The sequence below is a fragment of the Delphinus delphis genome, chromosome 9 (assembly GCF_949987515.2).
Source record: "Delphinus delphis chromosome 9, mDelDel1.2, whole genome shotgun sequence".
NCBI lineage: Eukaryota > Metazoa > Chordata > Mammalia > Artiodactyla > Delphinidae > Delphinus > Delphinus delphis.
The window spans coordinates 85183278-85207081 of record NC_082691.1 but is presented as its reverse complement, the minus strand read 5'-3'; the positions used below and the strand labels follow the sequence as shown (position 1 = coordinate 85207081).

The 23804-nt window shown below is 44.2% G+C and overlaps 1 protein-coding gene across 1 annotated transcript in view; it reads right to left on the bottom strand.

Annotated features, from left to right (window-relative positions):
• Positions 1–203: 203 nt before the first annotated feature.
• CPA4 (carboxypeptidase A4) overlaps positions 204–23804 on the bottom strand; it is a 33559-nt gene continuing 9958 nt past the window's right edge. The window contains 11 exon segments of the mRNA XM_060019795.1: positions 204–391; positions 4567–4651; positions 5771–5970; positions 7378–7469; positions 8621–8730; positions 9496–9600; positions 10893–10994; positions 21546–21644; positions 22889–22989; positions 22992–23022; positions 23454–23535. Of these exon segments, the coding sequence (XP_059875778.1) occupies positions 204–391; positions 4567–4651; positions 5771–5970; positions 7378–7469; positions 8621–8730; positions 9496–9600; positions 10893–10994; positions 21546–21644; positions 22889–22989; positions 22992–23022; positions 23454–23535 (1195 nt within the window).

The window sequence follows — 23804 nt, the reverse complement described above, 5'->3', positions numbered from 1 at the left end:
AGCAGGGTGGCAGAAGTGCTTCTCTAAGCACACCACCAGAATGCACAAACTTCAAGGAAGGGGGCTGGAGAGGGGCTGACCTGTGTTCTCTACAAAGCCAGAGGGCTCTGACTCACATGTGTAGGAATAAGCTCCCTTTAATAGTGGCCTCAGTGTGTGTGTGTACATGTGGATAAATAAATGTAGACAGAGCAGGCTCTCTTCTAGGAGAGGTTGTCCCGCACATGCTCCATGATGGTCTTCAGCCCCAGCCAGGTCTCCTCTGCAGTGGGGATGATCTGGTTGGCTGGCAGGAAGAAGCCATAGTGCCCAATATCTCTCAATTCAAAAGTGAATGCATACTTGATGCCATTATCATATGCCCAGTCAACACTGCTGCCACTAGCTGGATCTGTTAAGTCAAAAGAGAAAACACCTTTGAAGCCTAGTTCCTTTCAGGGTTAGATGGAAAGGGGCCTGGAGCTCTGCCCACCTGTGGTTCCTTAGGGATCTACAGTTATTTCTGAAAGTCATCAGGCCTACAACATAAACACTGGCCTGATCCCTATGTCTCAGACTGTCCTGCACCATGAGGGTCTTCGCTAGTCTCAATCCAAGAGATTTTAAATCCTCATTTCCATCTTGTCACCAACTCACTGTGTAGACTCCTTCAGGTCACTGGAAGCAAATCTTTACAGAGTGTGGTAGGCAGCCTCCAAGATAGCCACGATGATCCTTGTCTCCTGGTATTCACATCCTTGTGTTGTGCCCTCCTACACTGGACAGGGCCAACTTGACCTGTTTTTCAGGAGACTGCAGAAATGAAAGTGTGTGCCCTTCAAAGCTAGGTGATAAATATCATGGGTTCCGCCTTGCTCTCTCTTGGATCACTGGCTCTGGGGAGCCAGCTGTCATGTTGTAAGGACACTCAAGAAGCCCTATAAAGAGGTCTATGTGCTGAAGAACTCAGTGCCAGTAATTATCCCTCACTTGCCAGGCATCTGAGTGAGCCATCTGAGAAGAAGATCCTCCAGCCCCATCAAGCCTCTAGATGACTGTAGCCCTGGAAGACACCTTAACTGCAACGTCCTGAGAGTCCCTGAGCCAGAGCCACCCAGATAAGAAGCTCCTGAGTTCCTGACCCACAGAAACTGTGTAAGAAAATTAATGTTTATTGTTTTAAGCTGTTAAATTTTAGCATAGTTCTTTACATCTCAAGAGATAACTGATACACAGAGAGAAAGAAGCACAGCCCTTGGGACTTCTCTTTGCCGAAAGGCAAGAGGTCTGTTTTCCTGCTTCTTCCAGTCAAAACTCTACTAGAGAAGAAACTGGCTAAAAGTGCAAAGTGTAGATGATACTGAATACTAAAATAACAATGTAATAGCAGCTATCATTTGTTGAACATCTACCATGAGCCAGTCATCATACTGTAAAGTTTACACTTATGATCTCATTTCATGTTTAAGAGGCCAATGAGGTAGGTATTACTGTCCTTGTTTTTCAGATGAGAAAATCCAGGTTCAGAATGAATAATTTATCTAAGAAAATATAGATGGAAAATGGTAAGGCTGGAATTTAAACCCAATCCATCTGATGACAAAGCCCATGCTTTCTTCAACTGACTTGGGGTCTATTTATTATATAATATATATGTCTACTAAATGAAAATATGGGTCCCTTTGTTTTTCCATTGTTCCTAAAGCTTGTTTCTCATGATACCATTTGTGATTTTCTAGAGATGCTGCTTCTGCTACAATTACATGCTCCCAGAGGTTATGGAACAGGCTCTCCTATACTCTCTGAAATTCTTATGTAATTCCCACAGCCTTTCTCTACACTAAGAAAAATGATGAATTAAAAAAACAGGCAATGGCACCAGAAGTTTCTAGAAGTTATTTACATGGCAAGCTCAAGTATTTCAGAACAGATTTTAAATTCAGGAAGGGGCCAAGAAGACCTCTGCTGAGCAAAGTGATCAGGTTCATGAACTTCACTTTACTTGGGTCCCTGCTAAGTCTACCTACTCTTTTTTTTAAAAAACAACATATATGGGGGACTTCCCTGGTGGCACAGTGGTTAAGAATCCACCTGCCAATGCAGGGGACATGGGTTCGAGCCCTGGTCCGGGAAGATCCTACATGCCATGGAGCAACTAAGCCCCTGCGCCACAACTACTGAGCCCACATGCATACAGCCCATGCTCCGCAACAAGAGAAGCCACCGCAATGAGAAGCCCACGCACTGCAACAAAGAGTAGCCCCCTCTCGCCGCAACTAGAGAAAGCCCAGGCGCAGCAACAAAGACCCAAACGCAGCCATAAATAAATAATAAATAAATTTACAAAAACAAGAAAAAACACATATGGGAACATACTAATAACACTGTTGTATACACTGTATTTTTCAATTAACATTTGAAGATTATTCCCTATTAGCACATACAGATCCACCTCACTCATTTAAGGGCTGCACAGTGTTTCACTGTAGTAATGCACCAAACATGTTTTTATCCAGCACTCTACTGATGAACATTTAGTTGCTTACCAGTCTTTTGTGACTATAAACAATGCTGTCATGAACATCCTTAATACTCACAATCTATCCATGAGCTAAATGAGCCCAATGAACTTGTTTCCAGAGGAGGGGAAAGGGTTGCTAGAGGAAGGTGGCCTGAGGAAGGAGACATGAAAACTCTAAAAAGCAGACACAAGAGTTAAAGAAGCAAAACAGGCTGCGCTGTTCAGCAAAAGGATTGAACAGTCCAGTACAGCACAGAAGGCCTTCAAGATACAACAACTGACATTCAGAAGGCCACTCAGTCATGAAGAACAGAGCTTAACTCTCTTCTACATACTCTGTTTAAGAAGGCAGGAAAGTGTGAAAACCCATTTTAGAATTATTTTCATCTAAAATGATTAATCTAAGGAAAAGTTCAGCACTTGAAGGGACAAATGTCAACTACTTATATAACACATACAATAACCCAGGGAGTTAGAGTGCTTTTATTACAAAAATTGATTTCATTTTGGAGAAGAAAGGAGGGCAGACAAAGCCTATAAAAAATACAGAAGATGGGCTCTTGAAAGAGGTAGGAAATATTAGGTATCCTGGACAATGCTCAGGAGAGCCTTTCTCCTCTTCTGCTGGAGGAATCTGATGAGTATCTCTTAATTTTGGCACAGCTTATGCTGGGGAGAAGAATGTTTTTGACATGAGAGGAAAAGGCCATTCTTTAAACTGGCAACTGACCCAAAAGCCAGGACCCTGGTGACCCGCAAAGATCTTTTGAGAGGACCTCCTCAGAAGGCTCCTGCCAAGTTCCTTTAGCTCTCTTTGGTGTAGGACTCAGTTCTGACTAATTAGAGGGTGGAGAACCTCTCCTGATGTGTTTGTTCTCTGAGGAGCTCCCATTCAACAACACTAGTAATAATAAACCATGAGTAATTACTGGATTGTTGCTGCAATTAGCAACACAACCACCAGCATCATGCTGAGTGCTTTATGCAGCTTGGTGGCATGTGAAACACAGACAAGAGTGCTGAGATCAGAGTACAGAGGAGGACCCAAGAGGTAGGTTGGAGAATCTTCGCAGAAGAGGAAGCCTGAGGGGAACAGCTAGTTGAGGGCGAGGTAGGTAGGATGGGACAGCAAGTTACAGTATGGAAAAGGAAAGAATTATCAACAAGTTTGCAGGGGCTTTGAGGGTGGACCAACTGTTGGAAGACTATTTACAGAAGAGGCACAAGAGGGGAAAAGAAGGGCACTTGCTTGAAAGGAGCTTTGCTCCCCACATTTTTTGTTTCTGTTTCCCATTTATAGCTAGGGGCTTGGAGAATAATCATATCCTTCAATTTGATCTAAAAATTTAAAGATCACGGCTTCCCTGGTGGCACAGTGGTTGAAAGTCTGCCTGCCGATGCAGGGGACACGGGTTCGTGCCCCGGTCCGGGACGATCCCACATGCCGCGGAGCGGCGGGGCCCGTAAGCCATGGTCGCTGAGCCTGCGCGTCCGGAGACCGTACTCCGCAACGGCAGAGGCCACAACAGTGAGAGGCCCGCGTACCGCAAAAACAAAACAAACAAATAAAAAAAAAAATTTAAAGATCAGACTCACAGAATAAGGGAACTGGAAGGATCTCAGCAGGAATAGAGTGAAATGCTCAGATGAAACACTTCAGTGAGAAACCAAAACAAGGGTATTTCCTCCAATTGGGGTTGACTTGTAGGTGATGGGCCTCAAGACCATCTTCAGGTCTGAAGTCTTGGTAGAGTTTTTGTTTTTTCAGCTCAATGCTAATGATTGTCGGGGGAACCCCTCACCTAAGCCTGTTATGCTCAACACGTGTTCATTTTGGACAGGAAGGTGAGGGGTTCCCCTCTACCCACCGTACCACCACCTCAGTTTGATGAAGATGGCCGCACGCGACAGCTACCATCACACAGACTTGACATAAATTCAGCCTATCACTAACAACAAAAAAAGACTACAACATAGGAAGGCTGACTTGCAGCTCTTCTCCCGCTCCATTTCAAGTATCCTCTCAGAGCATTTCCTTATAACCAATAAACTCAGTGAGTACTTACAGACAGTGGTGCAGGTAGGACACACTTGGTACTCAGGGTCTGACAGGGAAGCCAGAGCTTCGGCTACACACCTTGCCACCTCATCCTAGGAGTGGGGAAATCATCAGAGTGAGAAAGAATGGATCCCGAAGCCAGACATTCCTCAGCTCTTCTGTACTGCAGTGGTTTGAAAAATTCCCGACCCCACCCTCAATGTTCCCTCCTGGTCTCCTTCTTTCCCAACCAACCAGAGCAAAGGTCTGACTTTCCCTCACCTGAAGTGAGGGAAATGGTATGGTTCCTCCAACTCCTTCTCTTATCCTCAGTTCTTTACTTCCAGTTTGGGGCAGGGGGTAAGGAGAGAGGTGGAAGAAGACCAGATAAGCATTCTGAAGCATGTATATTATAAACACAAATTGGAGGAACTGTATTCAAGCTCTTCATATCATAGATCTGGAAGGCTGCTCACCAGCCCATTAGAAATCTAATAAAGGCACAACCATCTTCACCTATCCTGAGGGAAGGGAATGTCATGTTCATGAACATGAGGGAAGGGCAAGTATGTACAAGAGAAAACCTTCTAAGAGTTAGGTGCTCCCAGAGTGGAGGTGGAGACAGGGATGCCATATATGGATGTGCCCTACACAGAGCACCTCGAGAGCAGAATCTAGTCCACACCTGGCCAGTCCTGGGTGGGGCTGCATCTGCTGGGAGGCGTGTGAGCTAGCTGTGGCCCCGGGCAGAGGGGCACACTCAAGCAGACCAGCGCGGAGAGAGAGGCCTGCAGTCACTCTGTGGATGCCAGCCCTACTCCAGTCAGTTCACCCTAAGTGCCTGCTCACATCTTGGGGTGAGTCATTGCATGTGACCCAGAGCACCCCTAGGCTGTGGCCTACACCCTACTTACTCTACCTTACACCAAGTGAGGAGCACCTCCCCCTTGCCCACCACAATGCTACCCACAGTTCTTGGCAAGCAGTGGCTCTGCAATATGTTTTGGTCGGAAAAACAAGTGAGAAGGAAAGACAGGGTTGGGTTTGGTTCTTGGAACTCACAGCAAACTCAGAAATAAGAGGCATCATCTTCTTCCTATTCCCAGTAGGCCTGATGGCACACTGCAAAGAACAGAGAGAGAATACTGGGGCTTCTTGAAATAAGCCCTGCTCCTGGACTTTGCAGCACCCAGGGGAAAAGCATGCCCAGGGCTGGATGCAGCCCCGCTTACCAGCTCATCAGCATCCGGGGCCTTTTTGACCATGTACCCACATGGATACGTCAGCAGCTGTGCGTAGCTGTGCAGGTCGATGAAGCATGTGAAATTCCCACGTTCCTGGATGAAATCTACCACCAGTTTCACCTCCACTTCTGAACTGGCGTGGGCTCCATGGTATACTTCGGAACAAGGGTTGTCACTGGCTCCCTCTCCTGTGGGGGGTGGCCGAAGCAGAAACCTTAACCCATAGGCTAAGGAAACAAAAATGCAGGGTACTCTACCCAGAGGAGGGGGAGAAGGCATAGGCAGGCCATTACTAGCTTCTCCCTGAGAATCTGGTCCATAGTGTATGTAAATTGCAGGGAGGGTGTGGCAGTGGGGTGCTGGATCTGCCACACATGGGCAGGAAAACTGGTAGAACTCCTCTAAATGGAGAGAGCTGACCTTGTATTGTATCACCAACAGTTGTCATAAATAATTAATATCATACTTGACGGTGAGTTGTCAATTAATAAGTATTCTAGATAATTAATATGAATAACAATTAATAATGAAAATGACTCCATTTATTCTGGTGTCAACTCATTCTCTTGGTTCAGATCTTAATGGCCAAGTGCTGCCAAAGATAATCTATTGTTGTGGCTAAAATCTCTTGATTATTTGACAGGTATTTAGAATTACTGCCTTCTGTATTACCTCACAATATAGGCTCCTAAGGTATCTGGTGTATGTGTGAAACCACCCCTGTTGTAACTTAACTTTGACACCCTCAATTCCCACATTTGTATCAGCTCCTTTCCCACAGTCACATTATTTTTCCCCCAGTGGTTTTTGTGGTATTTCTATGCAAGTAAGAGAATTAAAACCATTACATTAAAACATTACACTAAAAACAAAACATCAGTACAGCTGAATAGTGAAAGAGAACTCTCGGGCTTTGAAATTGAAAAGTGAGTTTAGGTCCTAATTCTTATCAACCATATGCTCTTGAGATTGTCTCTGAGCTTCAGTTGTTTCATTTCAGACAAGAAAACTCAGTCTCCAAGTCAGAAGAATAAATAAGATTATACATGGGAAGGTACCTGGCACATAGTTGGCACTATTGTGGGGATGATTTTTAAATAACTGGAACTCAGAACCCAGGACTCCTAATTCTCATTCTCTTTCCATGACATCAAAGGGCTAAGGTTCATATTTACACATCTAAGGGTAAACTGCTGTAGTTTAATCCTCACAATGTGATCTTGCCTGTTGGGGTAACAGTGCTAATTGCTCTCTTCTGAGTTGCCACCAACAGCCCTTCCACCCATCCGGTATTGCCCAGAAGCTGGGATGGCCAGGGTACAAAGCAGGCCCATGAATTTATATATATAAGATAGAATAGTTTTTAAAATAGTAGCATTCTCTCAGGAGGACAGGAATTGTTCCTCCATTCCCTTTCAAAATTACAAATAATAATAGTAAAATGATACATAGAGAGAATAAGGGACTTACCCAAGTTTCTCAATGAACCAGCAATGGAACTAGCCTGGAAACCAGCTCCCTCACTGCCAGCTCAGAGGCCTGTGGACCAGACTACCCAGGGGTAGCAGGATTTAAAAACTGTCTCCCCAACCTACCTGCAAAACTAACACTCCAATTTCTATTTGGATCAGTACCAACGCAGGAGCTTCCAGGATTTAGAGACCGTGTCTTCCTCCATAATCGGTTCGGAAAAATTCACGAAGGAAGGAACAACATTCAGAGATGCGTCAGGGCACAGGAGAGGTGAAGGTTTTCTTTGGGGGACTATGATGGAGATGGCACCATGGATGGGACAAGCTGCCTGCAGCTCTGGAGGCAACTCCAGAGATCTGGAGGATCATCGGGGCTTCAGCCCTCACTAACTGCGGAGTCTCTCATGCCCCAGAGAGAGGAGGTTTAGCCCTTCTGGCCCGGAGAAAAGGACCTCGCCAAAATGCCCTGATGGGACCCAGGCTGACACCATCTGAGTCCACTGAATAACTTTGGGCTTCAGTAAAAGTGGGACAAATGGACATTATGGGCCTCAGTGATCACTGATGTGACAGAAAGTGCACGGCAACTATTTTATCCTTGCCTAAAAAATTAACCTGACTCCAACCAAGGATCTAGATCTGACCACAAGTGAATAGGAAATACAGGAGATGAGGGAATAAATTAAATGGCATAGAACAAAGAAGCCATCAGGCAAATTCAGAATGTGACACATTCTACAGGACAATTTACTTGGTTTCTCCAACAAATGAATGACATTTTAAAAGATATGTTGGGGGGGGCGGGGGTGGTACCACTGTAGAATAAAAAAGCCTGCAGAGCCGTAACAACCAAATGCAGGTTCAGACCTTATTTGGATCCTGATTTCAACAAACTTGTCTCAAAAGACAGTTTAAAGATAATTAGGGATATCAGATGATATTAAAGAACTTCCATTAATTTTTTACAGTTGATAGTGGTATATTGTTCGTTGTTTTAATTATCATCAGCTAGAGATGACTACTAAAGAAGTTTGAATGAAGTAACCTTATGTCTGGGATTTGCTTTAAAATACATCAGGAAAAATGTGTGGGAGGGAAAGAAATGAAAAGAAGATTGGTAAAGTGTTGATAATTGTTCAAGATCCATAATAGGGAGTTCATTAGACTATTCTCTCTAAGAAAAAAATATTCCCTGGTGACTCTTAGCTCAGAGAATGACTGGAAAATGAGACCCCAAGGAAGCTCCTAACGTGCACATTTTGTGGAAGTTTTCTCTAAGGTCATACAACTATTTAGTTGCAAAGCAAGGAATTCAACAAAAAAGTCTTAACTCCAAACCCAGCCTATTCTGTCAGTATTACTCACTTGAGTTTGTGTGTATACATATCCATCAGGATTGGCCACAGTCAACAAGAAAATATCCATTTTCTCCAAGATGGAGGTGATGGCTGGATCCTTCCCATAATCAGATACAGTCTAAGCAGAGACAATGAGCTTGTCAGCTGTGCCCTGCAGGCTGGGTTGCTAGGTCTAAGTCCGTTTATCTTCCCAAGATGCCCAACTCCTAGAACAGCATCCACCCTCTGCAGCCTCCCTGCCACCCTCATAGGTGCAGCGCTCTGCAAAGCCCATGGAGCAATTCAAAACCTGGGGAAACATGGTTGCCTGATGACATCAACCTCAGTGAGTCCTGGGCTGCCTTGTTTATTCATTCCTTCCAGGGGGCGGGAACAGGGGAGGGGAGAGCCGCACATCATAATAGTTATTAGGAATCTGAGCACGCCCCCTCCCCGTGCTAGGGGTAGGGAAGATGGATCCTCCACTTGCACCACCCCTCCACTGGTGCTGGCTTAAAATAGACTTTCCAGAGGGACATGGAGATAGCATGAGGTCCCTGAGGGTCTGGGTGGCCTGAAAGGGACTAAAGGTAAAGCTTACCTGAGCTTTGCTACTGAGAAGACCCTGCTCCCTTCCTGCGGGACTGACTGTGGGTCAGGGTTTTAGGGCCACCTCTGCAGCTCATTAGCTTGCTTGCTGCTATGAATGCACTTTGTCATTTAGCCACAGTGGCCTGACTATGGGGCTCTGATCTTTTGCTTCTCCAATCAGAAAAGGCACCCCCCCAGCCTATCATGTCTGTGCATAGTGCCTTCCTATCTCGTCGCCAGGGTCTAGCTGTGTGGGACGCTGCAGGGCAATCCGGGCCCAACAGAATTCTGGGGTAATACAAGGCAACATGACCTTCCTTGCGGTCCAGATCACCGTGGCCTGTGAGATCCACTCCTGGGAATGGATACCTGAATTCAGCCAAATGGTCAGCTGCTGCCTGCCTTCTCCAGTGCTGAACTGTGGAAGGAAAAAGAGGCCAGAAAATGACCCTTCTGCCCGCCTGCGTCTCCGCTCACCTCTCCTCTCCTCTTCCCAGCTCGCCCCTATTCATTTAATCAATTTAAGATCATTCAGAGACCAAATGTCTGAGGGCACCATCCCTTTATCGGGCTTCTTCGTGACCAGGGAGCTTAATTTGTTGGCTGGCAGGGCCCAGTTGCAGCACCGCAGCTCCGGGCAGCTTGAGCCACTCCAAGGTTGGAAGCAAATAGGAAGGGGAAACAATTGCTACTGTGAATTATAATGCCCGTGTGATTAGAGATACTATTATGCCTCTTGAAAGACCTCAAATGGTAGCCCAACAGAGAGACACAAAAGTGCATGAACCAGCCTGTTCTACTTGAGGCAATAAATGAAATCAGTTTTAAAATGAGGAAAGGGAGGGTTCACTAAAGCTCTTTGTAAACAGCATGAAATGAATTCTGGCTGCTGCTTTTTAGTGTGGGGCCCCCTTGGGTCAGAGCTTGGTGCTAATGAAGCAAGGGTCTCCAGCAGTTGGCAAATAATCTAAATTCATGTAGATAATTTTACAGCAACCAGCTCAATGGCAGGTCTTCTCCCACCGGTAATTTCACCATTGCTATAAACCTGGGCTCCTCAGGGCCTGTATGGATTCAAGTGTTTGACAAATTCTAGGCACCATCACTTGTTCCATGGTTTGTAACTCCAAATTCCTTTTTATTCATTTGGCTGGATTATTTATGTAATTTATGTCACTGCCATAAATTCTCTATTTCTTTTGCCAATATAGACCTGAAATCTGTTAGAAATATCTGGAAATTAGGCTTTATGCAGCCAAGGATCATAGACTGGGCTTAAAACTACATCAACCCTAAAATCAGCTTCCTAGATTGCTTTTCCAATAAGGAAAATAAGCAGAATAGAATTTTTAGGCCCATCCCAATTTGTCTTAATATTTACAGAAGATGGGAATGGAGGGAAAAGACTGTGGCCAATCTGAGAGCTTTCTAGAACACTAACCGCCTCCCATCTCTTCCTGATTCTGCTTTTCAGCCAAAACTTGGAATGCGATGTGCTCCTTCTTACTCCTCCCACATTAGGCAGAAGCAGGGGACCCTCTGTCAGACCAAATTCGAATCCGGGTAGATGTCTCCTCACCTCACCCTCCTCCCTAAAGTCAAGGAGGTCCTATAAAGCTACCTCTTTCAGAGGTGTGAGGGCTGAATCTTGGACACAAGGAACCAGGAACCTGAGTCTAGTCGGGCCCTTCAAAGTGCATGGGGCCTCACCTTCAGTACATATACTGACCGGTTTTCAAATAAATGCCCAATCTTCACCCTGCTTGCCAAGTCAGGAAAATCTCTGGCAATGCTGTCTATCTCATGGTAAATCTGAACTGTGAAAAGGTAAACACAGGAGGATTTAAAAATTTTGTTCAGCTCTGGGTGGGTATATGTGAACTTAATCTTGTTGATCTTAATGATTTTTTACAGTCCCCTAACCTGGGGGTTGTCAATATTATCGGCATGGAATGCTTATTCTTAAGCAACTGCCTAAGAATCCGTTTCTACAGTTTTCTAGAGAAAAACACATTTTATTTGTCCACAAAATTATAGCCCATTAAACTAGAGTAGAGAGACTTGTGCAGATACTGCTCCAACAGTGTGGCCCTTTGCAGTATACTAGGCTCAATAATCAGCAAGGGTCCCATTTAGCCAAGGTTCTTAAAAAGCATTGCTCTCCAAACTTTTTTATCACTTTCTCCATCAGTTAAAAAAAAAATTCAGTTGGGCTTCCCTGGTAGCGCAGTGGTTGAGAATCTGCCTGCTAATGCAGTGGACACAGGTTCGAGCCCTAGTCTGGGAGGATCCCACATGCCGCGGAGCAACTAGGCCCGTGAGCCACAACTACTGATCCTGCGCGTCTGGAGCCTGTGCTCCGCAACAAGAGAGGCCACAATAGTGAGAGAGGCCTGCGCACCGCGATGAAGAGTGGCCCCCGCTTGCCACAACTAGAGAAAGCCCTCACACAGAAACGAAGACCCAACACAGCAAAAATAAATAAAATAAATTAATAAACTCCTACCCCCAACATCTTCTTAAAAAAAAAAATTCAGTATGCACCATGAATATATATAATACCACACAAGTATATTATGTACATTATAAAACAAAAAAATAGAAGCAAAAATTGTTGCATTGCTCAATATCAGAAAAACAAACCCAATGCAAAAATGGGCAGAAGACCTAAATAGACATTTCTCCAAAGAAAATATACAGACTGCCAACAAACACATGAAGGAATGCTCAACATCATTAATTAGAGAAATGCAAATCAAAACTACAATGAGATATCATCTCACACCAGTCAGAATCGCCATCATCTAAAAATCTACAAACAGGGCTTCCCTGGTGGTGCAGTAGTTGGGAGTCCACCTGCCGATGTGGGGGATGCGGGTTCGTGCCCCCGTTCGGGAGGATCCCACATGCCGCGGAGCAGCTGGGCCTGTGAGCCATGGCCGCTGGGCCTGCGCGTCGGGAGCCTGTGCTCCACAACACAAAAAAAAAAAAAAAAAAAAAAAAAAAAATCTACAAACAATAAATGCTGGAGAGGGTGTGGAGAAAAGGGAACCCTCTTGCACTGTTGGTGGGAATGTAAATTGATACAGTCACTATGGAGAACAGTATGGAGGTTCCTTAAAAAACTAAAAATAGGGGCTTCCCTGGTGGCGCAGTGGTTGAGGGTCCGCCTGCCAATGCCGGGGACGTGGGTTCGTGCCCCGGTCCGGGAAGATCCCACATACCGCGGAGCGGCTAGGCCCGTGAGCCATGGCCACTGAGCCTGCGCGTCCGGAGCCTGTGCTCCGCAACGGGAGAGGCCACAGCAGTGAGAGGCCCGCGTACCGCAAAAAAAAAAAAAAAAAAAAAAAAAAAAAAAAAAAAACTAAAAATAGAACTACCATACAACCCAGCAAACCCACTACTGGGCATATATCCTGCAAAAACCATAATTCAAAAAGAGTCATGGGGGACTTCCGGGAAGATGGCGGAAGAGTAAGACGCGGAGATCACCTTCCTCTCCACAGATACACCAGAAATACATCTACGCGTGGAACAACTCCTACGGAGCACCTACTGAACGCTGGCAGAAGACCTCAGACCTCCCAAAAGGCAAGGAACCCCCCCACGTACCTGGTTAGGGCAAAAGAAAAAACTAAAGAGAGACAAAAGGATAGGGACGGGTCCTGCACCAGCAGGAGAGAGCTGTGAAGGAGGAAAAGTGTCCACACACTAGGAAGCCCCTTCGCGGGTGGAGACTTCGGGAGGCGGAGTGGGGGAGCTTGGGAGCCGCGGAGGAGAGCACAGCAACAGGGGTGCTGAGAGCAAAGCGGCCAGATTCCAGCGCAGAGGATCGGGCCGACCGGCACTCACCAGCCGAGAGGCTTGTCTGCTCACCCGCTGGGGCGGGCGGGACTGGGAGCTGAGGCTCCGGCTTTTGTCGGAGCGCCGGGAGGGGACTGGGGTTGGCGGCGTGAACACAGCCTGCAGGGCGTTGGTGCGCCGCGGCTGGCCGGGAGAGAGTCCAGGGAGGGGTCTGGACCTGCCGAAGAGGCAAGACACTTTTACGTCCCTCTTTGTTACCTGGTGCACGAGGAGAGGGGATTAAGAACGCTGCTTGAGAGAGCTCCAGGGACGGGCGCGAGCCGCGGCTAAGAGTGCGGAGCCCAGAGACGGACATGGGACGCTAAGGCCGCTGCTGCCGCCGCCAGGAGGCCTGTGTGCGAACACAGGTCACTAGCCACACGCCCTTCCGGGGAGCCTGTGCAGCCCGCCACTGCCAGGGTCCCGGGATCCAGGGACGGCTCCCCCGGAGAACGCACGGCGGCCTCAGGCTGCAACGTCACGCCGACCTCTGCCGCTGCAGGCCCACCCCGCACTCCGTGACCCTCCCTACCCCCCGGCCTGGGTGAGCCAGAGCCTCCGAATCAGCGGCTCCTTTAACCCCGTCCTGTCTGAGCAAAGAACAGACGCCCTCCGGCGACCTACACGCACAGGCGGGGCCAAATCCAAAGCTGAGCCCCTGGGAACTGTGAGAACAAAGAAGAGAAAGGGAAATCTCTCCCAGCAGCCTCAGAAGCAGCGGATTAAAGCTCCACAATCAACTTGATATACCCTGCATCTGTGGAATACCTGAATAGACAACGAATCATCCCAAATTAAGGAGCCCTGTGGATGAAAGGCTCTTGGTGCTGCAGCCAGGAGTCAGTGCTGTGCCTCTGAGGTGGGAGAGCCAACTTCAGGACACTGGTCCACAAGAGGCCTCCCAGCTGCACATAATATCAAACAGCAAAAATCTCCGAGAGATCTCCATCTCAACGCCAGCACCCAGCTTCACTCAACGACCAGCAAGCTACAGTGCTGGACATCCTATGCCAAACAATTAGCAAGACAGGAACACAACCCCACCCATTAGCAGAGAGGCTGCCCAAAATCATAATAAGTCTACAGACACCCCAAAACACACCACCAGACGTGGACCTGCCCACCAGAAAGACAAGATCCAGCCTCATCCACCAGAACACAGGCACTAGTACCCTCCACCAGGAAGCCTACACAACCCACTGAACCAACCTTAGCCACTGGGGACAGACACAAAAAACAACAGGAACTACGAACCTTCAGCCTGCAAAAAAGGAGACCCCAAACACAGTAAGATAAGCAAAATGAAAAGACAGAAAAACACACAGCAGATGAAGGAGCAAGATAAAAACCCACCAGACCTAACAAATGAAGAGGAAATAGGCAGTCTACCTGAAAAAGAATTCAGAATAATGATAGTAAGGTTGATCCGAAATCTTGGAGATAGAATGGACAATAGAATGGACAAATTGCAAGAATCAGTTAACAAGGACCTAGAAGAACTAAAGATGAAACAAGCAACGATGAACAACACAATAAATGAAATTAAAAGTACTCTAGATGGGATCAATAGCAGAATAACTGAGGCAGAAGAACGGATAAGTGACCTGGAAGATAAAATAGTGGAAATAACTACTGCAGAGCAGAATAAAGAAAAAAGAATGAAAAGAACTGAGGACAGTCTCAGAGACCTCTGGGACAACATTAAACGCACCAACATTCGAATTATAGGGGTTCCAGAAGAAGAAGAGAAAAAGAAAGGGACTGAGAAAATATTTGAAGAGATTATAGTTGAAAACTTCCCTAATATGGGAAAGGAAATAGTTAATCAAGTCCAGGAAGCACAGAGAGTCCCATACAGGATAAATCCAAGGAGAAATACGCCAAGACACATATTAATCAAACTGTCAAAAATTAAATACAAAGAAAACATATTAAAAGCAGCAAGGGAAAAACAACAAATAACACACAAGGGAATCCCCATAAGGTTAACAGCTGATCTTTCAGCAGAAACTCTGCAAGCCAGAAGGGAGTGGCAGGACATATTGAAAGTGTTGAAGGAGAAAAACCTGCAACCAAGATTACTCTACCCAGCAAGGATCTCATTCAGATTTGATGGAGAAATTAAAACCTTTACAGACAAGCAAAAGCTGAGAGAGTTCAGCACCACCAAACCAGCTCTACAACAACTGCTAAAGGAACTTCTCTAGGCAAGAAACACAAAAGAAGGAAAGGACCTACAATAACAAAACCCAAAACAATTAAGAAAATGGGAATAGGAACACACATATCAATAATTACCTTAAATGTAAATGGATTAAATGCTCCCACCAAAAGACACAGATTGGCTGAATGGATACAAATCCTTACATCCAAAATTCCAAAGGAGAATTCTTAAATTTCTTCTTGGCTATTTAGTATAGAATAAACTTAAAATGTCATTTCTTCTTAAGAGTAGGCAAGTATTTTTCAGTTTCTATTTTTTCTAATTATATTCACTAGTTTGGGGTCCTTTAACAGGCGTGAACATCTGTTATTCCAAACAATAAAAATAATCAAGAAGTATTTAAAACTCAATCCAAGAAAAAAAAAAAAAAAGAGTCATGTACCAAAATATTCATTGCAGCGCTATTTACAATAGCCCAGAGATGGAAACAACCTAAGTGTCCATCATCGGATGAATGGATAAAGAAGATGTGGCACATATATACAATGGAATATTACTCAGCCATAAAAAGAAACGAAATTGAGCTATTTGTAATGAGGTGAATAGACCTAGAGTCTGTCATGCAGAGTGAAGTAAGTCAGAAAGAGAAAGACAAATACTGTATGCTAACACATATATATGGAATTTAAGAAAAAAAATGTCATGAAGAACCTAGGGGTAAGACGGGAATAAAGACACAGACCTACTAGAGAATGGACTTGAGGATATGGGGAGGGGGAAAGGTAAGCTGTGACAAAGTGAGAGAGAGGCATGGACATATATACACTACCAAACGTAAGGTAGATAGCTAGTGGGAAGCAGCCGCATAGCACAGGGAGATCAGCTCAGTGCTTTGTGACTACCTGGAGGGGTGGGATAGGGAGGGTGGGAGGGAGGGAGACGCAAGAGGGAAGAGATATGGGAACATATGTATATGTATAACTGATTCACTTTGTTATAAAGCAGAAACTAACACACCATTGTAAAGCAATTATACCCCAATAAAGATGTAAAAAAAGAAAAAAAAAAAAAAAAGAATGAGGGCTGGACTAGTTGAGTGCACAGGAAAAGTCCATGAAAGTGTTACGGGTGAGGCTTAACCTCACACCTCTGTGTGGTACAGGCTGGAGTGTAGAAAGATAAGCTAAGGGGGGACCCATGGGGTTACTGTTGTAGAAGGAGGTAGTCATGTGACAGCAGCAATGTGGTTATGGAGCAGGGAAAGGATGTCTAAAGCAGCTTATTGGATGTGGAGGAGAAGGAATGGGAAAAACTGAGTCCAAAGTATCATGTGGGACACTCAGCAGAAATAAGGACAACCTGATTACGGGACTGCTTTGTAGTGGAAGATGATTGGTATGTCACACTTTACAGGTTGTTACTTTTCTATCTTGACTGAAAAACAGAGATGAAAACACACACACACCCAGGCACAAACACACGCATACACCTCCCCGCCCCTGCCCCACAAGCCTTGCTAAATAAAACTGAAAGGAAGAGGTAAAAAAAAAAAAAAAAAAAAAGATCAGGCTCAATCTGTATCACTACAACACTTCACCTTTTGACCTATTGCCATATAAGGAAATTATGTTTGTGGCCAAAATGGGAAGTACTGGAACACTCAAGTGAATAAAACTTTCTTCAGTTACTGATGAGATCTTCAGTATGTCCATATAATTTCTCAAATAGCTACATTAGGTACATTTTTCTAGCAATTAAGGGGCACATTACATAGAATTTTTAAGCATTTTGAAGAATATATGTGTCTTAGTCATCTCAGGCTACTATAACAAAATAGTACAGACTGGGTGGCTTAAAAACAATAGATTTTATTTCTCACAGTTCTAGAGGCTGGGAAGGCCAAGATCAACGTACTGGCATGGTCGGGTTCTATGAAGAGCTCTCTTCCTGGCTTGTAGACATCCACCTTCTAGCTGTGCTCATATGGCCTTTCTTCTGTACTTGTGAGTGGAGAGAGAGAGAGAGAGAGAGAGAGAGAGAGCTCTGTATTCCTCTTCTTATAAGGGCACTAATCCCATCATGAAGGTCCCACCCTCGACCTCATCTAAACCTAATTACCTCCTAAAAACCCCAACTGCAAATACTATCACATTTGGGGGTTTAGGTCTTCAACATATGAACTTCAGGGGAGGGCAAACATTCAGCTCATAACAATATTATATAACATCCTTTTGAACAATCATAACATAAGCATTGTTAAGTAAAGAATTTAATATGTAGATACTGAGGTAAAAAAATACTTGGTCTTAAGGAAAAAGACCCTTTTGTCCGAATTATTAGATTGTTTAAGACAGAACATATTGGCCAGGTAATTGGCCAGCTCTACACCACACTCTTAAATGTGTAAGATAATTTAAAAAAAGGGCCTGGACAAGAAAGTTTCCAGATACCAAGAGACTAGATCCGATAAGCTAAGTATGAGGGTACAGCATCAGGACAATTTGATCATGTACACGTATTCATCCCTTGTGTCTTTTTTCATTACACAATTAGAGAAATGCTGCCTTAAAAAGTAATGCATAATATAAAAGATTCCATTAGGCAGCATGGTGGGACAATTGGTTTTAATCCAAATAATGCATGTGGTTACTTATTATTATAAACGGATCTTTGGGGTCCTGGCAATTTAGTATAATACACTTGATATTTGGCACATATACAAACTCCTTGATAGTAAGCAAATCACCTGTTCTATAGAGTTAAACAGTGAACAAGATTCTAATCTAGTTGTGATCCTAGGCAAATGAATAGACTCTTATGGTGCAACTGCTAAGTGTTTGAGTAGACAAATGTGGGGAGCTACGGACACGTTCAGGGGATGCCTGACCCTGTCTAGGAGTTTTAGGGAAGTCTTCTTGGAGGGAGTGCCGTTCGTCTGAGTAGGTACGAGTCATGTAAAGGTTGGTTAATTTTATGCATCAGCTTGTCTGGGCTAAGGGATACCCAGATAGCTGTCAACACATTATTTCTGGGTGTGTCTGTGAAGATGTTTCCAGAAGAGATTAAAGTTTGAATTAGTAAACTGAAAAAAAAAAAAAGAGTCATGTACCACAATATTCATTGCAGTTCTATTTACAATAGCCAGGACATGGAAGCAACCTAAGTGTCCATCAACAGACGAATGGATAGAGAAGATGTGGCACATGTCTACAATGGAATATTACTCAGCCATAAACAGAAATGAAATTGAGTTATTTGTAGTGAGGTGGATGGGCCTAAAGTCTGTCATACAGAGTGAAGTAAGTCTGAAAGAGAAAAACAAATACCATATGCTAACACACATATATGGAATCTAAAATAACAAAAACAGAAAAGGTCATGAAGAACCTAGGGGCAAGACAGGAATAAAGACACAGACCTACTAGAGAATGGACTTGAGGATACGGGGAGGGGGAAGGGTAAGCTGGGACAAAGTGAGAGAGTGGCATGGACATATATACACTACCAAATGTAAAATAGATAGCTAGTGGGAAGCAGCCACATAGCACAGGGAGATCAGCTCGGTGCTTTGTGACCACCTAGAGGTGGGGGATAGGGAGGGTGGGAGGGAGGGAGACGCAAAAGGGAAGAGATATGGGGATATATGTATATGTATAATTGATTCACTTTGTTATAAAGCAGAAACTAATACACAACTGTAAAGCAATTATACTCCAATAAAGATGTTAAAAAAAATTGTTGCATTAACAATAAATACAGGACTTCTATGGTGGCGCAGTGGTTAAGAATCTGCCTGCCAATGCAGGGGACACGGGTTCGAGCCCTGGTCTGGGAAGATCCCACATGCCACGGAGCAACTAAGCCCGCGTGCCACAACTACTGAGCCTGCGCTCTAGAGCCCGCAAGCCACAACTGCTGAACCCATGTGCTGCAACTACTGAAGCCCATGCACCTAGAGCCCGTGCTCCACAGCAAAAGAAGCCACCGCAATGAGAAGCCCGTGCACCACAACAAAGAGTAGCCCCCTCTTGCCGCAACTAGAGAAAGCCCACGTTCAGCAACAAAGACCCAATGCAGCCAAAAATAAATAAATAAATTTATTTTAAAGATAATAATAAATACAAATATATGTAGAAATATAAATAGAAGTTGCAATAGTTTATTTCTCCATCCCAGTGGACCATCTTGCTTATACCCTGCCATACAAGCACCCCACTTTGGAAATGATTCTTCAAAGGCTTTGAGAGGGCACGTGAAGAGCTATATAAATCACGGCTACAAATGCTTCCATTTGCTTTCAGTAAAAAAAAAAAGTTTGATTTAAATGGAGTTCATCCATCTTAGTTGTTCAAACCTTTTGAGGATTGAAATAAGGAAATAAACAAATTTCTGTTTAGACCTTAAAATTGAAAGAAGGAGCTTTACCAAGAATGAAAATGTGTAATCAATATAGAATAAAATCAAGCTTAAAGGATTTATCAGACTTGCAGCCATTATGGCAGATTGAGCAGAAGCAAGAAACTACCTCCCAAATATATAGACAAGCCAGATAAAATACAATGAAAATAAGTCCCAGCCAAATTTAAAAGCCAAAAAAAAGGAAAAATTGTGGGTGCCAGAAATTTAGAGGGAACAAGGTAACACAGTAAAGGGCAGAAGATGAAGCCCCAGAACCAGATATCCACTTTAGGCACCGAGAGTTTATAGCAACCAGGAATAGGAGTAGAGGGCAATGGACCCTGCATGGGGCAAGGAGCTGGAACTTGAGAGCTGGGAATTGGTAATTCTGGCCATGCAAAGGGCCTGGAAACTCTACCCACTGACCCTAGAACGTCAGATGCCTGCCCTGAGTCGTGAGAGGAAAGAGAGTCACCCAGGAAAAGTTAAAACACTAAGCTGTGTCCAGATGAGGGGTGCAAATTCACACTGCCAACATCAGGGGAAAACTTACCCACAAAACTAACAACAATAACAGCAACCACAACAATACATACAAAGGATCTGAAACTAGAAACCCCGGCAGAGACAAACATGAAATTCCCTTTAGAGACCTAAGAAGGCCCAAGTGATTGTGGAATATGAGCTCTTAAAAGCGGTTTTTAAAAAGAACTGACTATGAACAAGTCAGAAGGGAGATGGTACACCAACCCACAGCAAAAGGCCTTGCAGGGAATGATAGATGGCTGTAAGCCAGATGACAATGATACCTAAAGCCAGAGAACAAAAGTGAGTGGATGGGAAAGTGAGGCTCCTGCAGCAGGCAGGTGAGGGGATGGAGTTTCCAGAATCTGGGGTGACATTTGCTACTGGTTAGCTCAGCTAGGGAGTGCCCCATGTTAATGAGGCTAACATCATGGGTTTGATCCCTGTGTGGGCCCTTAGCTCTGCTTTCGTCCATGGCCCTGGACTGAACTCCTAACTTTATCCAGGTGTTTTGCAGCTGTATGTCATTGGTCACAAGAGGGATCAAGGGGCAGTGCGGCTGGAAGTGTACACATTAAACACAGCTACTGACAATCCTGGGAAAGAAGGGGAAATATTTGGTCAAGCTTTGAAAAAAACCTCATCTAGAAGAAAAATAATTCAAAGGATATGCCTCATGAAAAGCATGCCAAGGACTCTATCTTTGGATATAAAGAACAACATATATTCAGCTATAGGAAGAATACCAATTTAGATTTGGGGTGTCTTCCTGAGTTAATAGAGAGTTTCCAGACTAAGGAAGAAGACATTGAGGGACCTAAGAAAACCATATGCTATGTGATTCAGTTCCATTCCAGTCCTTCTTGGTTCCTCAAATTCCAATATCATATTAAATTATTCTGCTCTAAATTTCTCATTTGAAGGGTTGGCTTACCTTGAAAGTCAGTCATCTATATAAGTGATTTCTAACTAAACACAGCACCAAAGCGCATTATGGAATAAATATACGTTATAAGTAGTCATGATAAATGAGTGGAAATATTTGGTTAACCTTGGAAATAATCACTTGTCTATTTGCCTGGGATAAGAAACACTTTAATCTGAGTGAATAAAATACAGGGATTCTGGTGGGGTATAAGAAGGTTGAATTACAAGGACTGGAAATGATTGCAATTATTTCATGGTTTTCTTTGAGGGGTTGCTTAAGAAAAGAACGAAGCACGTGGGAGAAAATGTTCAGTTTGTGTTTCACTATGCTCTTAGGTGTTGGTGGGAGATAAACAAACAAAGAATTAGAAAAGAATTGAAAAATGGATAACTAGTAAGAACCTGCTGTATAAAAAGATTTTAAAAATTCTAAAATTAAAAAAAAAAAAGAAAAGAATTGAAGAGTAGCCAATGACCTTGATCTTAACCTGCTCTGAAATACTTACAGCTTCCAGGGAATGATAGGCTCCATAGTTGAAGTTATTACTGCTCCGTTCTTGACCTTCATTGTACTGCATTTCCTCATCTTCATTATCTAAAAGGGCCTAAAACAGACAGGGCAACATTACAAAGTGATCCTTTGGGGATGGAGCTTCATGCTGTTTCCACCATATCTTGGGACATGTGGTAGCCAAGATGGCAGCACCCTTGGCACACATATCAAGAAGCACAAATGTCAAGGTGTAAAAGGAGGTCTGATTTCTTCCACATATCTATATAATCTTACTTCTTGGAGCCCAATGTACATCACCTCATTCAAAACCTACTTACTTCCTGGAAGCAACATATGTGCTATTTGGTTATTCTATACCACAAATTCTCTAGTCATCAGTCTGCATCTGGTATCCAGTGCCTCTGAAATACCCAGCTTGGGAAACCATTCAGAAACAAAGAAATTCTTACAACCACTCATACTTTGAAGGTTCCTGGCAGATGTCTGTGACATGTGAGGATGATTAATAAGCTCACAGCTGCTCACACCATCAGGAAACTCCTGGGCCAAATCACCAATTAGTCCACAACCCACCTCAGTGAAGGAGAGAACATGAGCCAGACACTGCCCTGCTGTTCAAATACAGCTCATGAGGCTGGTGTCTGGCTTAGGCAGTGATGTTCCCTCTGCTGGGGGCTGCTGGTGACATTCTCCCTTTCTCAAAGGATGCTTTTTTTTGGCCGCACCGCACAGCACACGGGATCTTAGTTCCCCGACCAGGGATCGAACCCATGTCCCCTGCAGTGGAAGTGTGGGGTCCTAACCACTGGACCACCAGGGAATTCCCAAAGGATGCTTTTTATGACTGGTCTTCAGCACCTCCCCACCAGGGCCCCACCTTCTACCCACCATACACTCTGTTCTTCCCTCCTGACTTCAAATAAGAAAAGGGAGAGGGACTTAATACTTGTGGGGCATCTATGACATACCTGGCACTGTTAGACATTTTATGTACATTGAGCCACTTAAACTTCTCAATAAATTGTATGAAGTAGGTATAACTATTACCGTTTTACTGATGAAGAAACAGAGTCTCAAGAGGTTAACAGCTTGTCCAAAGTCACACAGCTAGCAGTTAGCAAAATCAGGATTTGGATCCAGATCTGGCTGGTTTCCTAACCCATGTATGCCCTTTCTAGTACAACATGTTCCTCTAACAAGTCACTTTACTTCCATATACTTCAATGTCTTCATCTTTTAAATGGAGAAGAATAAGACCAGAACTTGAAAATGTCTCAAGTCCACTCTGGCTGCTTGGTCCTATGTGAGACCAGTGAGGGACCTTGGCCTATCCACCTGCAGGTCTTCAACAGTCACCAAGTACTCTAAGCCCTGGGACTTCAGGAAGGATTTGACTGGCTGCAGACTGACAGAAGGGAACACGACATCCACAGGCAATCAAAGGTAGAGGGAGATTTCCAGAAGTTGAGCTGAAGAGAACAGAAGTAAAACCAGGTTAAAGGATAGTTCAGGTAAAAGGCACAATGAGCTCATTCTTCTAGAACAGCTGCCAAAAGCTTTGGTGATCCCTGAGGGGTTGGATTCTGCACAAGGGAAAACTTCGCCATTTCATAATTTTATCTGGTCAGGCCTCCCCAGCAGGCAATACCTGGCAAAGCCCAAGAAGTAATAAGTCAATGCAGACAGAAAGATGGAGCCCATTGCTGAGGCCTCTCATCTCCCTGGACAGCACTGCTGTGATCTACAGCACTTCTCCCCCACCAACCCTCTCAATTGTATAAAGGCATGTTGACTAATACAGGATTATACACAGAAACTCTTCAGGAATAACAATGCCAGTGCTGCAAGAGTCTTCTCCCACTAAAGTTAATTGATACCCAAGAGAAGGAGAACTAGGTACCTTAAAGTTGTCTGAATTCACTAGCTGACTTAGTTTGCTGATCTCATCTCCATTTCTGACATTAATCCTGAAAACTTGGTCCCTGGAGAAAGGAAAAAAAAGTAAAAGATAATGGTGAGCTTTCAGCTGGCAAATAAACCTCAGGCCTACTATCCCAGACATAACTGGGCCGAATGAGAGGAAATGGTCTAGTCTTTGGTTATAATGTATAGCCATTAAAAATAAGACTACGTGGCAAATATGAAAAAGTGCTTATGGTATAACTTTAAGGGAAATATTAAGTGAAAGAGCAGGACACAAAATTGTATGTATGCCATGATTGCAAGTATGGAAAAAGCAGATGCATTGGAA